Source organism: Centruroides vittatus, unplaced genomic scaffold (assembly GCF_030686945.1).
Source record: "Centruroides vittatus isolate TY-2023 unplaced genomic scaffold, ASM3068694v2 contig_862, whole genome shotgun sequence".
NCBI classification, from domain to species: domain Eukaryota; kingdom Metazoa; phylum Arthropoda; class Arachnida; order Scorpiones; family Buthidae; genus Centruroides; species Centruroides vittatus.
In genome coordinates, this window is record NW_027122562.1 from 812,851 (window position 1) to 832,897 (window position 20,047).

The 20,047-nt window shown below is 31.1% G+C and overlaps 1 protein-coding gene across 1 annotated transcript in view; it reads right to left on the reverse strand.

Annotated features, from left to right (window-relative positions):
* The window catches only part of LOC136982665 (sterile alpha motif domain-containing protein 1-like), a 55,175-nt gene extending 35,817 nt beyond the window's left edge, over positions 1–19,358 (reverse strand). The window contains exon 1 of the mRNA XM_067279228.1: positions 18,494–19,358. Within this exon, the coding sequence (XP_067135329.1) occupies positions 18,494–18,928 (435 nt within the window). The 5' untranslated portion in view covers positions 18,929–19,358. The remainder of the gene's footprint in view (positions 1–18,493) is intronic.
* Between the last annotated feature and the right edge of the window lie 689 nt (positions 19,359–20,047).

The window sequence follows — 20,047 nt, forward strand, 5'->3', positions numbered from 1 at the left end:
ATATTCTATATTAGTGTAATATGATTCTCATTCTCAATCAATATAATTTCATAATTTCTTTAGAGAACTTTGAATTCCTGAAGAACTATATCATTGGTTTGTCAGCGTAGACTTTGAAATCTAAATTGTCAAAGTGGAGATGCTTTATCTAAATTTAACCTAACAAGTCATTTTCATAACTCATAATGAACAGAAATCAAACAATGTATTGGCATATTCCTTAACAATCTGACAATGCAAAGAAGATATTGTAGCTCTGTGGTATTACTGGAGTACATAGATTGATGTGGGGCAAGACGATGAAGGGTCGTATACTAATAAATCTGGACACAGAATAATGGTTGGTAAACACAACAATATATATTCTGAGGTTCAATTATAACAGCTATCCGATCGATGGGGTATTTCGTCGCCCCTTCACACAATACAAAAAAAAAGCTGCACGGACTACAAACAACCTCCATGTAACAATTGGTACTAAAAATTAAAACACACAAAAAAATGCACTTAATTAGGACTAATACAATCAATTACAAGGCTGACAATAGCTGATTCCTATGGGCTTCCTCTTCACCACATGGTACACAACTCGTTTCCACATAACCTTGTTGAACCTTCTGGTTGTACCCCTTAATTTGGTTTTGATAAATGTATCTAACGTCAACCGGGGAAATGATCATGCCCACCGATTATAATCCTTAATACTCTTCCAGATTCAACACTACTGTTACACTTAATACTGTCCTCATAACGATGCAGTTGGATTCCCTTCTTCGTCTAATCCGTTAAGCCTTACCTACACTCCAGAACACGGAATGGGAGTTCCTTTTTTTTTTCTCTCCTATTCTTCATTGGCAAAACTACAAGACTTCCTCAGGTGCCGGCAAAGGCAAGAGAAAAGGTACTCTCATGTGGTGTCCCTTACATTTATACAGTTTATACACCCCGCAACCCAGACCACGTGCTAATCACATGTGAACAGTAACAGACCAATTACCGACTGGTACAGACACCTTACAAGATACGATACTCATCAGCAAAATAATTTTACAGTAAAACCCGATACTTTTATCTCTTGCAAATTTACTCATTTCACCCACCACCTGATTCCAGCACTATTTGTGAAAATTACAATTTTGAAAAATCTATAAAATTTGTACAAACTTATGATTCAAACTAATGAAGTGGATTTTTCCATTTCATTTCATATTCATTAAATTTATGTGTGTTTTTATAAGTTCATATCACTTAAAGTTTGGTATTTGTGATGCTTATGTCAAATTTTGTTTGCAATCATTTACGACAACATATCGGACAACGGAGTACAATCATTTACGACAACATATATAATATATATAAATAGTGACAAATAACTGCAATATCTAGAAACCAGATCTGATACATTTTTGTATAAACTTTGCTTTATTACCCTGCTTAAGGATCAAGTCATTAAATTCTCTTATTGCTCAAAGAGCAGTTCCCAAATCTTTTGCCATAGTGATTGTTATAAGTTGATAATATAATTTTCCCATAGAAATGAATATAGAGTTAGATCATATTGTAGTGACTTGAATTTTAATAAGAAACTAAAAAGAAAGTTTATTAAAGTGAAAAGAAAAATCAGAAAAACATTGTACACTGTTAGAATACAAAGAATTTAAGCAAGCCATTTCCTAAACTTAGTTTTTTCTTTATTTAATTCTATATTTTGGGACTATTCTCTACTTCCATATTTTCTATTTGAGTAAGTTATTAATCATCTGTACCTCTATTATGTGATACTGGTAATATATTTTTCCATCTGTGTTTATCACTCATTGATAACAATATTTCACCAATTCTCCTTATTTTTTCTATTTTATTTTTCTTTAAACAGCATAATCTTATATTTTTAAGATCGTAGTGAATTTTATGTTTTGTTATAAAGCAATTTATTATAAAGATTTTATTTATACAAAAACAGTTGAACATCTACAGTCCAGACATTTTTAATCTAGGAACACCAATAATCCAACATTATTTGTATATACATACATGTATATCCTCACACTCAATCCAAAAAGGGTGAGCAGCAGGCAAAAGGAGACTACAATCTTACAAACTATCCATTCAGCAACTTTCCACACCTTCCTGTCCAGACATATCACTTTTGCTTCAGACACACTCATGCCTCTTTTAGCACATTTTCTCACATTCTGATTCAACACTGTATGTAATTTCAGATACTCATCCATTTGTTCCAATCAAGACTTTTTCAGCCTTCCCCTACTGCACTTCTCTGGGAAAGGTGGATACTTTTCCCATGTAATCTCTTCCACAGTTCTTCTCCTTTCATTCCCCTTTTATCCTTTCAATAGGCCTTACAATGGCTGAACCATTGTAAGGCCTATTTTCCTACTTTTTCTACTACATCCTCTTTTACTTCACATTCCAACACTTGTTCATTTCTCACAGTCTCTCTTCTTGTTATGCCACACATTCCTCTCAAATACCTCATCTCACATGCAGTAATGCAACTCCTGTGATTCTTCTGCCATACCTAAGTTTGATTACCATACATGATCATAGGAATCACAACATTCTTATACATAATCCATTTATGCCTCTTTGGACATACTTTTATCTCTTGCAAATTTACTCATTTCACCCACCACCTGATTCCAGCACTATTTGTGAAAATTACAATTTTGAAAAATCTATAAAATTTGTACAAACTTATGATTCAAACTAATGAAGTGGATTTTTCCATTTTATTTCATATTCATTAAATTTATGTGTGTTTTTATAAGTTCATATCACTTAAAGTTTGGTATTTGTGATGCTTATGTCAAATTTTGTTTGCAAATTTCTAATGTAATATTTAACACTATTTCTTTTACTTTTGTAGAATAAATCAATAATTGAATAAAAAGTAATAAAATTAGTTGTTAAAATGTGATGAAAATACTACTAAATCATTGAATTAAAAAAATGTTTATTGCACAACACCAATTGTCTAGAAAAAATCTAATTCAAAATATCTCACATTCCAATTGTGCCAGATTAAAGATGCTCAACTGTAACAGCTGATTTTGCAGATAATTAAATGCTAATTTCTACTTGTTAATTTTAATTACTCTACTTATAAAATGTCACACAATTTCTATAAGAAAAAAGAAAAGAAATATATGCATCACAAGCAATGTTCCCTCTAAGCTGCGCAGCTGCACACTGCTCAAATTGTTGCCGTGCACGAGAATTTATGTGCCGCGCAGGAGAACATGCACACTGATTTGAACTGTTGTTTACTTATTTCTCACTCTGTCTGCAACATGATTATTGCTACGTATATTTCGATTAAATACATTAAATCATTGACAAAAGATAACATTTTGTATGGAAGTATGTTGTAAAATGAATTTTAATCTCTACTTTATTATTATTTTAATTTTTATAGGAAAGATTTTATATATATATGCTCAGAAAAACTTTTTGCTTGGAATCTGCTCAGCAAAAATGTTTTTTGCTCAGAGAAGTGTATGTTCTGCTCATCTACAAAAAAAATTAGAGGGAACATTGATCACAAGATATATGACACTGTTAACTCATATTTTTAACTTTTCCTATTTTATTTCACCCTCTATGCCATGATTATTGATAGGAAATGATGCAAGAGAATGTATAATTTTAATGTCCCTTTAGATACTCTAATGATTTGTAGTCTTCTTTAGGAAATAGTCCAGTAAATTATCTGTTTGGTCCTTTAATTATTGTAACAAGCTAAACAATTTAGTAAAGACTTTTTCTATCTGTGCTCTGATTCTGCTTGGATTGTGATGCATATGTCATAGATAAATTAGAAAATCTGGCTCATTTGCATAAAGGGTGGTGTCATTTTACAATGAATCTGGCAAATTGAAAAATTATGTGCATATGGTATTCTGCCTGACATTTCTCAGGCATTTTCCAATTGGCCCATATGGTTTTAAGCAATTAAGAAATTACAGTAGAATCTCATTTTAACAGATCATGAAACAATGGATTTCTCGAAATAACAGATTTCTTTCCAGATCCCACCAAATCAATGTAATTTTACCTCCTTTCAGTGGATCCTTGGAATAGCAGATCCTCGGAATAACAAATGCTGTACATTCACTGTATAGCATTCGTTTATGCTGTACAGTGAATGTACAGCCTATTCATTTATGCTGAAACAGATGACTGCTAATATCAAGTGGTACAGTGGGTGATTGGTTAACGAACAAATCAGATAAAAATCTTTTTCAAAAGTGTTTGTTATGTTTGGACAATGAACATCTCACAGAACAAACACAAGAAGAAGCAATGTAATAATGAATACTGATTGGTCTTCCCTTGTCTTCAGGCAACAAATCAAAACTTTTCGGAGCACAAGAGATGTCAACATCAACACTCAACTTGGTATATACTGATCAGATAGTATTCCTCCAAATTTTGAAACTCTCCCTTGTAATTCCAGCCTTTTATTTTTCTGACAGAAACAATTTTTTTTATAGTATTCGTGAGACTGTCAGGCAGGCGCTCATTAAGTATTACATGGGTTTTTATTTCTGAAAGATGAGAATATAATACCAAAGGTATAGTGTGTGCAGAAGATGTCTGATGTTGCTGGGCAGTATGGCTTGAACAAGTTTACAGTAGGCCACAGTTCAATCTTATCTAAGAAAAATATAGTATAATCAAGATGATTCAAGCAGCTAAAGAAGTAACAAAAATTACATCTGAGAAATAAAGAACATTGAAGAGCTCATAACTAAACCTGAAACTGATCTGATGACAGAAGAACACCAAGAACTCTTCAATGAAGAACACCAAGAAACTCAACGAGATATGTTTTCTTCTGAAAAAGAGAATTAATGCCAATATCTACTATTAAACATCTTTTGAAGAAGTGGGAATATGTCAGAACAACGTTTTAGAATGGCATCCAAACCAGGTTGAAGTTAATAGGCTTAGGGATCTCTGCAATTACAATGCTATTAATTAATTCTGAAAAATCCTGAATAAGAGAGAAAAGCAATCGACACTGGACAGATTATTTAACCCCCACAAACGGAAAAACATGACTAGTAAAAATGCAAGACTGTGTGTACATGTATTTTTACTATTACATATAAATAAATGTAGTAAGAAAGTATATATTTTTTTACTTTTGGTGGTCTCCAGAATGAATTAATCAAATTCCCATAAAAACCTATGGTAAATCGAAAATCAGTTAAACAATTCGGATAGTGAACAAAGTCTTGGAACGGATTATGTTTATTAACCAATCACCCACTGTATTGTATTCAATAGATAGAAAAGTGGCATAGAAAGAAACCAAGATGGATGAGTTTTTTAACAAATCGTGAAGTCAAGCAAAGTGCTAATGAGCATATTTAATTTGCCTCCTTTTATGCTCGCCATATATACAGTTTTCATCAGCTTTGTTGTACACACAGACAGTGTTTCTATAGGATAAAGAATAGGATCTAAAGAGACTGAATAATTTCAGGTACTGGTATTTCTTGTATAGAGGTTAAAAAAACTGAAATTTTTTTGAACAATAGATATTTTCCAGGAATCTGTTGTTTGTGATATAACAGATTCTCAGAACAATGGATGATTTTCAGTGGCCCGAGCAATCTGTTAAAACAAAATTCTTCTGTATACTCAGTCCACCTAATTTCATCCAGACTTATTGTAATACACCAAAGACATGGAAGGCTTATTAGACAAACTGATGACAGATTTCTAAGGAAGATTATTATGGACATAATTCAGAGACAATTTTTTCATTTTTAAGAAAGATTATTATTGTAAAGAACCTTAAAAAAATTAATGTAATTCAGCATAACAGTGATACAAAAATGAATAATATAAATTAATAATCAATAATAATTTCAGTTAGAAAATAATGATTAATTTGTAGCATAACTGTGTTACAGCAATGAATACTATAGAGCAGGTGTCTCAGATTCAAATGCAGCAAAGGACATTCAAATACAAATATATTAGACATAAGCTGTATTTATTATTATTATTCAGTAAACCAAAACATACTATAAACTAAAAAAAAGGCTCTAACAAAGGTTCTTTTGTTGTTAGGCCTTCACAACTTATGTAAACAGTTACAAGTTTGACTTGTTTCTGTTTAATTTCTGCAAGATGTTAGAAACACTGATTTTTAGAAAAGAAATCACCAAGGCCGTGGGCCAGATAGGAAACCTTAATGGGCCATATCAGGCCTGCAGGCCTCCAGTTTACGACCCCTGCTATAAAGTCATAGTATTATTTGAAAATTAATAATACTGAATTTTTATGAAAATGATATTAATTGCTAGAAGACTTTTTTTGTTCAAAGTTAGTTGTTGAAAAAAATGGTATGATAATTAGGAGAAATGAAAAATATTGACTTAAATTTTCACTTGAAACACAAATGTTCCATTTATCTATTGCATATGACAGTGGAGGCCAAGAGCCCCGACCTCCAAAGGAAAATGGAAAACAAACAGTAGAAAATTTTCCAAAACACTTTTCCTAATTAAAATTCATTTTAATTTTTTATATATTCTCGGTGTCTTTTACTTCTATACTACTTATGAATTAGCAGTCACATATGGTGGCAATTTTATTGAATTTGCATTAAAAACTTTTTTTTATCTGTTTAACCCCCAAAGAAAATCCTGAGTGTACTACTGGCATACAATAAATTGCTGTGACATTTTGATATGCACAGTTGGTTTACCTTCTTACATGTTCACTTTTTGTTTGACAATTTTTCTTTTTTTTTGACATTATACACTTGCAACTGGTAAATCCTGGTACTCCAAACCTTGATTCTATTGTCATAGCTTCACCTCGAGATACATATTTTTCTATGGTGTCTTCAAGAATTTGCATATCAGAAATCTGTAAGTCACTTCTATTGAACCAGGTCTTAATTATGCTATTTGTTGTTGCAATTTAATAAATACTATTTTTTGTGTCAAAGAATTTTTCCTATTATATTTTGGCAGTCTAACAGTCTAACTTTTGGAATGTTCAATAAAATAAAGTCCCTAACTTCAACAGGCTTTAGTTTTTTTGCAGTAATTTTAACCCTTTTTTCTGCTACTCTTTTCTGGCTTCTGTGTGATTGTTAATGTTCCTCTGCAATATTTTGTTGTCTTTTGCAAAAGACAAGAAAATATAAACCACTAATTCCTTTAGAGGGCTTTCCAATGCTCAGAGCATAATTATGAACCCTCATTGCACATGATGAAAATAATATTGTATGTGATTCATTCAGATTGCATACACAAACAGAATAAGTCTCTTTTTTAAAATTTTCTATCTGATTTTTATTTAATTAGTAGCACTTGTTCTAAGCAGCTTTTCTTAAGTTGCTCTAAATCTTCACTATCAAAGATTTATAAAATTTTTGATGAAGTATTAAATTTGCTTCTGATCCAAATAGTGTAATAAAAGCTTTAAAATTGTTTTTTTGTGGAACACTTGAGGCAGGTTTGCAGAACACCTGTATTCCATGGAACATTCATTAAAAACTACTGAGCTAGATTTCCCAAATTTGTCTGTAATACATACATATTTAAAATCATACTCAATTTCAATTTGTGAATTTTAACATTTATAGTCTTGGATTTTTATCAATTATATATTTTCACACTACGTAACCACTAGAGGAGCCTGTTTTTAACGAGATTTGAGGCAGAGGAGAATTTCAAAATAAAGAATGATTCTGCCACATGATAGGGTTGCCAACTTTCAGAGTAACAAATTTTGAACACAGTGCAAAAATAACCAACTTCAAAAGTGACAACTCAAAAGAAAACCTATCAATACAAACAAACTTGGGAACATTCTTTTTCTTCCTTGATGATGATGATGACGATGTTGCTGTTGAGACATTCAGATGGCTGAGGCAGTTAAAGTATCAGCCTAGTGTTCTGGGACGCAGGATCAAATCCAGGCAAGCAACTTCAGGAATTTTTCATGGGTTGTCTGTTTCAGATACATCAGGCACATTCTTCACCACTCTGTCATTCCCATTGTGGGCATGGCTGAATTCATAATGGGAATGATGAAAACAGGCTCTCTTAGTGTTCATAGAGCAGATGAGACAAAAAAAAAATGCAAACTACTGGGAATAATTCACATTACAATAAGGAATATCAACTTTTCATGAGGAAAAGGGACAAGCTAAAAACATAAAAAACATAGCTCCTGATTCATTTTTCAGGAAATTTCTGAACAGTTTTCATTTTTCAAACAGTCTTTAAAAAATTGAAATTTTGACAGTTGGCAACTCTAGTTTCTGAGGAATGTAGAAGTGGATGAGATATGAAGACACTTTTATATTTGAATGGTTTTCTAAATTAACGGATTTTAATATTTACCATCCTGGATTTTTATTAATTCATACTCCATTATTATACAATTGCCATTGTCCTGTTACATTTTTATTTCAATCTTATGCTTCTTTCTTTTTTCTGTCATCAATTACAATGTCTTTGATGTAAACTTAAGATGGATTGATAGGCTGCCTAGCCCATTCCCATTGGAAATCTTAACTATTCTGACAGAAAGGTTCACTGGCATCTTGCAATGTAGAATGATTCATTTAAAATATCTATTCTAAATGACTTTGAAGACTATTATAACATATACCGTATTTTACGGACTATAAGACGCTATGGACTATAAGACGCACCTTAATTTTTAAGCAGTTTTTTAAAAAAATACCTATAAGATGCACCTGAATTTTGGATGCAATTTTTCGAAGAAAAAAAGTGCGTCTTATAGTCCGTAAAATATGGTACTCGTTAAAAAATAAAAACATACAAAATTATTAACTGACATTATTTCTAAACTGTCTTTTGTTTATAAACAAAAGAAAAATGGCATTAATTTATTAAATAAATGGTATATTTTTCTTAAGTACTTTTAATAACATTACAATTATTATTTTCAGGTGTTTACTGGATATTTTTTTAATCAAAAATATTAACTTTCTTAATAATTTTTATGTAATTAGTACAACATATTTAAAAATAATAAGAATATTTAAATGTTAAATGTTTTTATTTCATTTTTCTATTGTAAATGTCTGAAGATGATAATTTTAATGTATCAAAAGTACTTGAAAAAAATTTATTTTATTTTTCTTGTGTTTAAAATCTCTTAACTCTGAAAGACAGTTTTGGAATATACATCATCTATAAATTTTTTCCCTACATCAACTTATCCAATGAATCCTATATTAGCCTAATTGCCAATGTTTTTCCCCCTCTCTCTTTTCATTTAGTGTCTAGTATTCAAGCTGTACTTATAAATCTTTTCTTCAATATAGCCAATCAATCAATCAGCCTTCCTACTAGTTAATTATTCTAAATTACATGCTGCTTACAAAATCTGTAGAAGCATATCTTCTACAGCATCTTATAAGCAACCCATCCATTGAAGTTCCAAAACTTCTACTATCTTTACTACTATTCATTCTTAATCAGTTGTCAATGCACAACTTAATTGTTATCCATTACCTACCTTAATATTCTAACCATTCATCTTCATATTTGTCATTTTGATTTAATGGAAATTTTATCATCAACTGCTTTGTTTGACACTATATTCTATGCTTATCTGAATTGGAATCAGCTGAGTCAGATAATTATTAAACAGAAGAAAACATATTGAAGCTTGTTTGTGTTAATTCTCTATTGTATCTTACTTCAAATTATTCAATAGAAACAATTTTTATGATCTGAAGAAACTTGGGCAACAAAGTTATTTAATAGTTAAAACTTCTTATAAAAAGTTACATTATATTTAATCATATATTATTATAAACATTACCTTAATTAGGAATTTATGAAATAACATGTTATCATTAATAATTAATTTTATATTTTAATAAAGTGATTGAAAATTGAATTGGAAAAGAAATACCATATGTATTTGACAAACAGCTGTACGACAATATTGTTGAGACTATAAAAATTTTAAGAAATTGTTGTTTTTCAGAAATGGTTTTGGGAATTTAATCTCAGACTTATCTTGTAGTAAAGAAAGATAAAATTTGATGCACATATGGGACCAAACAAAGCAATTTTTTTGAAATGATACTAACTAAAGCTACCATTTTTGAACACTAAAATCATATGCCAAGTATTTAATTCAGGTTTTTTTTCTATTTCACATTATGAAATTAGGCACTTTATAGGCACATGTCAATAGGATATTTGATGTATCCATAATGGTGTATATCATTTAAATTTGCCATTACTGTAAAAAATCTTGATGAAAATTTGGAATTTACAGAGTTTTGAAATTTAATCTGCTTGTAGAAGATAGACATTCACATGTACAAGTGCAATTCTACATATCCATTTTAGAAAGAATTTATCTTGCATATAAAACTTCAACTTTGGATTTTATTAATATATCCAGCATCATATCTAAAAGTTGAAAATTGAGAGAGATTGATTCGTATTAAAACACTTAAATGTTATATTACTTACATTGCAATATATATTTTTAAATACAAGGTAGAACAGAAGAGACATAGCAAATATTATAAATGAAAATAAACGATTTCATATAAATGATTTTTAAAATAGCTCATTTGAAGTAAAGGATGACACTATTATAAAAATCAATTAATTAATGTAATTACAATACTGTAAACTAATGTTCACTATTTTTTTTCATATATTACGAATTTATAATATACTTGTTAAACTCAAACATTATATTATTTAAAATCCGAAATTTATTATTTTAACCATTGTGGCATCAATACTGGTTTGCTTTGCCAAATACTATAGCGCTTGACGGACTTTACGAAAAATCCTGTTTTTCATATTAAAGGAATATGATCCACATTACAGTTAGCTAACACAAAGGATAAGAAATGAATCCACGATTCATATTTAAAAATGAAACCTTTTCGGTTAATGTTACCCTTGGTGCCAAGATGGCGGCTCGTCTCTGATTCCAGCAAAGAAACAGTGGAACGCACGTTCTAACCTATTCTAATAATTTGGTTGCTAATAATTATGGTAATTTATTCGAATAGGTTAGGTTAGGTTAGAACGTGCGTTCCACTGTTTCTTTGCTGGAATCAGAGACGAGCCGCCATATTGGCACCAGGGGTAACATTAACCAACTTTTCTATGAAGATAACTACTTAAATACTTCAACGTTTTAAACAATGCAATTTTCTTTTGTCGATTTCGTAAGTTCTTTAATACGAAAATAATTTTTTACTGATATTCTTGTTACGCCTCTGGAAGTAAAAACGCATCTTTTATAACGAATATTTATCGAGATCAAAATAGACGACCCAAAAAAAAAAAAAACATTTTTAAGTTATTTAGCCTTAAAGGATATATATACAACCTTTAAGGATGGGAAGATGAAATCATGCGTAATTAAAATAAGTTTTATTTATCGTTTAGCGATAAATTTTCGGGGCAAGCCGAAAATTGAGATCTTGTGTACGCTGTAGTAGAGATTCGCTTACTGTCCGCTTTCACTGTAACAACATAAACTACAGGGCCAAACGTATGGATGAGGCGGAAAAGACAACCGATTCAGGCGCCAAATTGAAAGGGATACTAAATAAGCATTGCGGTTTATAAGAAATAAAATTATATTAGCGCTGTTTTCGGGCTTGCCTCAGGTGCAAGAATTATTCGAAACAGTCTTACGTGCTACACGTAAGTAGAAGTAACTTACCAGGTATATCCATCAGATGGATGATCCAGGATTCGATTTCCTGTCTGGATCGTTCAGCCTTTGTTCCTTCTGGTGATTTTTTCATAAGAAGAGTTAATGAAAAATTTATAATAATTATACTTTGTTTATATTTTAGCAAATTAGATTGTCGCAAAAACGTAATCATTTAATCTTCGTAAGCTATTCAATTGGACTGAAGTGGATTGGATTGACTTTATGCAAAACTTCCAATTCATAATTGGCTGTATGACAAATTCAATTTTGCTTATTACGAGCAAATCTGACCAACAATGGCAAACAGATAAAACATACGGGGACGACGTTTCTCATTGAATAGAACCACAGAATTAGTGAAAAATTAGAATGGGCGTAATGGCATTTATTATGATAGGAAGATCATTTATTGCATCTAACCGACCGGCATTAGTATTAAAACTTTCGTTTTTTTTTTTTTTTTTTACGAATAATTTGGACCATAGCTTCGTTATCTTTTCTTCTGTCGTAATGCAAACAAAAAGCCGGCCACACTATCCATTGTGAACAAATACAAACATAAGAAATCTTTTAAACAGTTTATCCTTAAAAATTAAACGCTACATTTTTTAACGTTAATAAAATAAATATAGCGACATTCATGCACGAAGTTATTTATATTAAAATTAAATAATCTTTGGACATAATATAACTATCTAATATTTTATGCTCTTATAAATCCTCAATACGAATATTTTAAATATTATATAATTCAATACAATAGAAATAATTCAATTTAAGCAAAATAATGATTAGAACGCTGCTAAATTAAGTGATCTTATCTTTTTCTTTTTTAAAATGTAGATGTGGTAAGAGAATCAAATCTACAACTTATCTTTTATATCATACCATAGAATACAGGAAACAAATGTATCTTGGATGATTCTGTGGATAATTTCAAAAATTATTGTCGTAATTTGGACTAAAATCTTCGATGGCACGTAAAATGCCATTCATCCGGCTATTCGTCGGCAGTAGTAGGGGAATTGGCTTCATTCTACTGAAAGATTAAATCCGCATGATTGTGTATTGTTACGATAAAATAGGCAGTTAATGGGAGAACATAAGGGACTTATTAATAAGTACACCACCAATTAATGTCATTGTGTAAAAAACACGCCCTGATAGCAATGCAGTGAATAACATGGATATATAATTGGATAACATTGAATGAAACTGTTAGATACAAAAACAAATATTCAATGACTCAGTAATTAAGTTATATAATTTTTGTAGTGAAGTCAGTTATGCTCTATCTATTTTGTATTTTTCATAGAAAAACTACAAATTGATAGTTTGTTTATATATAAAACTAACTTGAAAAAATTCTCCATTATCAAATTTACTACCTAGCTCATAAATACCATCTTTTTCGTTTCCACTAATCAAGATCGATTTCTAATATAAACAAATGTAGAAGTTTATAAAAGTTTATAAACAGAAATGATAAAGAATTATAATGGATACGGTTTTGTTATTATATCCGTAATCTAAATGTCATCAATCATTAATGATGTTTAGCTAATTATTTAAACTTTTACCATGATTACCATTCAGTAAACTTGCGCTCTAAGTGAGATAAGCTTATTCTAGTATCTAATTTTAATTTTTCCTTTCAGAAAATGATTTTTTTTTTTTTTTTTTTGTAATACTTTACGTTATTTATGGGCAAATGCCACACAAAATGTGCGTTTCTATCTTTTATTTCATTACAATATAATAGTGCGACTGTTACACATCCGAATATTTTAATAGAATTTCTACTCATGCCCATCACCGAATCTCTGCGATAATCGTTGGATACGCGGAACACAGCAATGGTCTTTTGTCTTAAAAATTACTTAATACACTAATAAAAGCATTGGTTTAGCCCTCAAAATATTAAACTGAACTTTTAATTTCAACAAAATATACGATATTAAAAAATATTTTCACAACTTTTTATGAACGATGAGCGAAAGCCATTGAAGACTGTAGATATAATTTGATTTCTTTAATACAAATTAGTCTTCTGTGTCAATTTTAACTTAAAGTTATGATATTACAACTTTTTTATAGAAATTATATGAAAATCCAACTTAAAAAAAATTTCATATAAGAACTTCAAAGTTCTTGTTTTTATTTGAAATGTTTATAAAACGGCACTTATAATGGATACTGTTGGTACATTTAAATTCTATTACTGTGAAAATTACAATTTACATTCCTCGGATATTTACCTAAAGCTGTTATTTACGTGATTTATTTTTTATTTTCGTAAAAATAATTTAAAAAATTGAATAAGTAGCCAGAAAATTATATAATTCTAATTCAGATAGTATTAATTTGTAACGTTTGTATCTTTGTATCTGTAATTTCTAACAATTGTATATTTGTATCGATATCTTTGTAATTTATACCGAAAACTTTTAAATCACAATTATAAGACTTCACTTAATTATCTAAAACATTCATTACGAGATAACTGGCGAAAAATTATTCTAAGTATTATACTGATGTGAAAGAATTCAATAAAATTACAGAATGGTGATGTAGAAGACTTCCCATGGGATATAAAATTGTCTCCTACAAGATCAAATACTGTCACTAGTATAAACAGATTATAATTTAACGTCAAGTAACGCTTATTAAGCAAAACTGGTTTTTTTGTGTGTGTATGTATCATTCAATTAAATATTCAAATTATTTTAAAACTTTATACCGTAAACAAACGCTTTAAAATAAAATTTTATCAATTCTATTAAAGGATTTCACATTCTCTATTTATTGTATATTTTATTTTATTTTCCACTTTAAAATATTAATTCTTTTATTGCGAAGTATTTTTTGAAATAAAAATTTTAATATAGTAAACAAAATTCAAAAAACATCCAATTAGTCTATTTTGCGACCGATAGATGGCAGTATCAGAAAGAGCAGAAAGATCATCCTCCATAAATCAATGGAAAACTAGTATTTATCGCTTTTCTCAAATTCAAATTAATTTATATTATTTGCTTTAATTTAAAAATGAGCATGTTAATAATTCATTAATACATTTAAAAAAATATAAAACTTTTAAACTTTTTATATTTCGGACGTAAATTATTATTTTTTTTTAAACTACAGTCAAACTTTGATTTAGCGCCACCATTTGTTTGCGTCCGAAACTGGCACTAAACGACTGTGGCGCTAAACAGAAGTACCGGTACATTAAATAATAAGAATTATATAAGAGCGACACACAAGTTTAGTTTAGGAGTTTGAAAGCCGCGTTATCCGATAATAAAAATGTCGTTTGCAATGCAAAAATCATGCATTTAGCACTTCACAGATACTGAACGAATCTCTAATATTTATGGGAAAAATCTGTTTACAAGTATTCATTGGTGCTATTTTTGAAGGCTCTATATCGAAGTTTAACTACATTTACATTAGCTGAAAAAATATAAATATTGCTTAAATAATTTAGACGCAACCGATGCAAAAAAAGAGGCATTTTTACAATAAGAATTTAAACTGTACAAACACTTATAAGTTTATTTTTTGAGAAGCCAGAATTTTATATTAATACTGTAAGCTAATTATTCTTTGCTAGAAACAGTGACACTTAAAGTAAACGTTAAATATTTAGAATCCATTAACCTACTGGAAATGCTCCTATTTTATTTTACGATCATTTTTCTTACTTTTTTTTTAATTAAAATTCATCAACTATTTTATAATTGCTCTGAGTTTCAGAGGATTGCAAATGGATACGAACTTAATTCCTGAACATTGTCACTATAAGTTAGTTATGGGGATAGAAAGTAATATATAATAAAGCCAAATCTTCAAGCTTACATTAACAAGCTCATCCTGAACATTAAACATTTATTATTCATAGAAAACGTTTAAGTTCGTTCTAACTATTTTGCGTAAGATTTGTATCGTACATTTTCGAATTATATTTTCTATCAAAAATACCAAGATTGATAATCCTATTAAAATAATTTTTTTTTTCCTTTGAATACATTAAGAAATGAAAACAGGGAAATAGAAAATAAAAATTTAAATCCTTTTCTGAAGAAATAAATAAGATGTAAAATTAATAAATCTAAAATGATTTATATCGAGATTTCTGAATTTTTCTTAATGAAAAAGTGTAACTAAATTATAGGATTTAATATAAATCATCACTTAAGGTTTACAGGACATTTTGTATATAATTTTAAAAGTTACTTATTAACCAAAAACGAATATTCTTTATAAGGCGAGAATATAATTTATAACATATTAAAAATTAAAGGAAAAATCAAAAACAGTCTTTGGAAATGCCTTAATATCTAAAAAGAAAATGAAAAAGTAAATAGCAGTTCATTATACCTGGAGCGGGATGCGTAAAAGCATGCATTTTAGAAATTATAATAATAATTTGCAAATAGAGAAATCTTATATCAACTCTAAGACTGGTTATCATTGATAATAATTAAGCTTTGGTCACTAAAATTAAAATATCGTTCTAAATATGCCATATAGTTGATGCGAAATAAAGCCGCATCTAAAGATTTGATTGCCTGGAGTCAAACGGTTTTATTTTCAATGAGACACAAATGTCAAAAAATTTTAATAATTAGTTTAATTTATAACTGATTTCTAGAAATGCAATAAATTGTGGATTAAAAAGACTAATTATTGCTAGCATAGAAATATTTTTCTCAAGAAAAATTTGTGTTAGGTTGCACCCACAATGTTGAACTATTTAACATTAAAAAAAAACTTTAACGGAATTTCTCGCAATATTTTTATTGAAAATTAAGTTTTAGCATAACCCTATTTAGAAATCCAACTGTGACGTTGTATTAGAAAATTTTAATTTATTTCATTGGAATATCAAAAAGATTGATATTGCGGAAGAGAAATATTATTCATATTCGATATGTAAGCGAACTTATTAATTTTTATTCGAAAAAACTAGGTGAAAAACTGAAAGTTCACAAACAGAAAATGGTCCTAAATCCGTTTTCACTAAACAGTATCGATTATTGGACATAAACGGGGCATAAACTATTACTTATAGGCCTATGCTTAAAATCATTGATCGGAAAAAATCCACTTCTCTAATTGAGCTTAAAATATTTCCATACTGATACAAATAATTTAATTAGCGATTAAAACGTCCGTCCGCGACGATTGTCTTACAAATTTAAATTTTCGAATAAGTCGTCACGTGATCACAAAAACTCGCACCTTTACGTGTCGAGAATGTATTTAGTAATCCTCAAATATCACGATAATATTTTTATTATTATTTGTCTTAAAAACAATTTAAGAAAATTCTGGATTGATCAATTAAATTTCTAAATTACGTACGCAGACGATTTTCCCTCCATAGCAATGACGTCATGCGGCGGGAGTATAAATGCGTAATACAACATTGATTTTTTCGACAGAGCGCAAATTATTCGTCTTTAATGAAAATTCCGATAAAAATAATAAAATAAACACAAGTTTCTTAAAAGTTATACTATAGATATTTAATTAATTGCAAAAATAACAAAAATTCGGCTAATTTCCATGAAATTTTTAATTCTAAATAAGATCGATTTATTCTGATATATCGGTTTTAACTTTTCTCGGATTTTTACTTCAGAAAATCCTTTTAAATTTTATTTTCCGAGTCGTTCTTTCGAAACGAATTATGCGATAGCCGCTTAATACGATGTGTTACATCGTCGAGATTTTAATAGTGACTTCACGCGGCTCGTATTTGAATTTGAATTTTTTTTTTTTTTTTTCGTATCGGAAATGTAATTACAGTAAAGTAAACAGCGGTAATCTATTACAGAAATTAAACGGTTTAAAAAGCGCATCGACATCTTATCCCGATTGGCCAATAGGAGAAAACGGGAGGAAAAAAAAAGCGTTTAGTGGGATTTAAATCATATTTCCGTACTATTTTTAGTATTTGAATCAAGCGAGAGGAAGAATAGCCATCGGCTGGACCGGCCTTGAGCGGTAGAAGTTCACAAAAGGGAAGGCGCCCTGCGCTTTACGGTCCCGCTCGTTTTCCGACGCTGTTAAATGTAACAGTCGAGGGATTATCTTTAATACGGATTGACATTTAATCAATTATTTTCGGAAGATTTTTTCGGAGTTTCAAAGTTTATTATAATCGCTACGAGCCCAGAAGCGTTTCCTGTACAGGACGCCAGAAGTACATTATACGCTACATAGGTTCGGGACGAAGCGGAAATGGTGTGTTTTGCCGTTCTCGGTTTAAAATGTCGGGAGCAAAGCCGATTCTCGGTTTCACTTTCTATTCATTAAGGGGCGCCACCAGACAAATATCGACAACCGGAAGCTAGACGCGCAATCCACGGCCGCTTCCTTTGTTTCGATCAAAGCAATTGGTCGAGATAGAGAGATTGGGCACGCGTTCCATCCATTGACCTTTAATAAAGTTGGCAACGAGAAAAAAAAATAATAAATCCATCCGAAAACGGCAACGGCGATGGTCACATTGACGGTTCTTAACATCGTCGGAAAAGGGCAGAGCGCGCTTTTTCCGCGGCGTTAAGATTCGGAAATGGATGCCGAGAGAGTTATCGACGTCACCGTGCCGTTGTTCCGACAAACGCAAAAAAAAAAGAAAAAAAAAAGGCGACGCGCGAACCTGCGCCAAGTGAATGGAGGGGAAAAAAACGTCGGGTGGGCAATGTGGCGCACGTTTTTTTAATTCGAATTTGGGTAGAAGACAACCCACCTTTCGCTTGCTGGGAGGCCTCCCTCTTTTACTCTGCGCCTGTTTCAACGACGAAATTGCCGTCCTCGGTGGCCGACCCGGACCAGCACGAATGCGCTGTTTTAGTAACACCGTCGTCTGCTGTTGTTGATAAGGTAACGTGCAGTATTTGGTGGAAAGAAGACAAGTCTTGGCTTCCGACTTGAGCGCCGCTTCTTTATTTCTTCCTTTAGTCCATTTCGCTGCGTTCCTGTAACTAGTGTTGCCTTTATAGTCAACTTTGATCACGATATCTGCATCGATTAACTTTTCCAGTTCGGTCTGGACGATTGATGAATTCAGACCGTGGCGACGCTGTAACATGTGACATATCCTTTCCAGGTCAGGACGTGCTTTGCGCTGTCTCAACTGGTCGATAGCGTCCAATATTGCAGTCTTGTATTTGGAATCTGCCATAGTCAGTCGAAAACGCTTATTTTCGGTCCTTCTTAACACCAACGCTGGCCGACAGCAACCGAGTTTCGTCAGTTCGCAAAGGCTATTCGCCACGGAGCATGCGTACTAATGGGAGGGAGACGAACGGCGGAGAGGACGGCCACACCACAAAGACGAAGGTCGTCCCGGAAAGGAGCTCCGTTCCGCGAGTTTATACTCGATTTTTTTAACTTTGTAGATAATTTGTAGAGGGATGCGCGCTTTGTCCGACACTATTTAACCTAAAAATCTTATCTGTTAACGGCAGCGCCACCTTTCGTTCGCTTTCATCCCGGTCGGGCGAGTTCCGTCCGACAAAGTGCGCTCTCGTCTGTTATGCTTTTTTTTTATAGAGGGTGTGTTTCTATGGTAACGAGAGATCACACGTTTCTGTGGAAAAGCGCCGCAATTCGCTGATGAAAATCGCTTTAATGGTGACTGTAATCTTCTCGTTTCACCTTCCCTATTCTTTTTATCGCCATTGTTCCGAGCGAGAATTACAAATTCGTCGGAAGGTGTCGTCGCCGGCGTCCGATACCGATTCAATTTGCACGTATTACGCCGAAAGAACAAGCATTTTGTCGAAGATGTTACAGCTGCAGGATGTGACGTCACACGCCGGTGACGTTGCATCCGTTAGTAACTGATTTAAAACGCGAGGTTTTTTAAGCGATTCGCTAAAGCGCTTCATGTTTTATTAACGGCAGCGCGCTGCTTAATTTAAAATACCAAATAAGCAATGGCGCGTTTATTATTTAAAAGTCATTAAATTAAACGAATAGAGTTTAATCTCTATAAATTGATTCAATTAATCCGTTTTAATGTCAAACGTAGAAAATTCATAGATTTATTTTAATTTTCTATAATAAAAAATTACAAAAAAATGTAACCAATTTTGTAAACTTAAAAGCAATCAACATTTTAGTTCGAGCTATTATCACCAGGGGCAGATTTACATGTAACGGAATTGCGTCACATGATAGACATTTTAAATTTCAAAATAATTCTACCATTGTTTATTTATTTGCTTATTATTGATTTTATTAACAAAATAATTACTACCGTACGTGTAAGATTTAAACGTTTATGCATATTTTATGT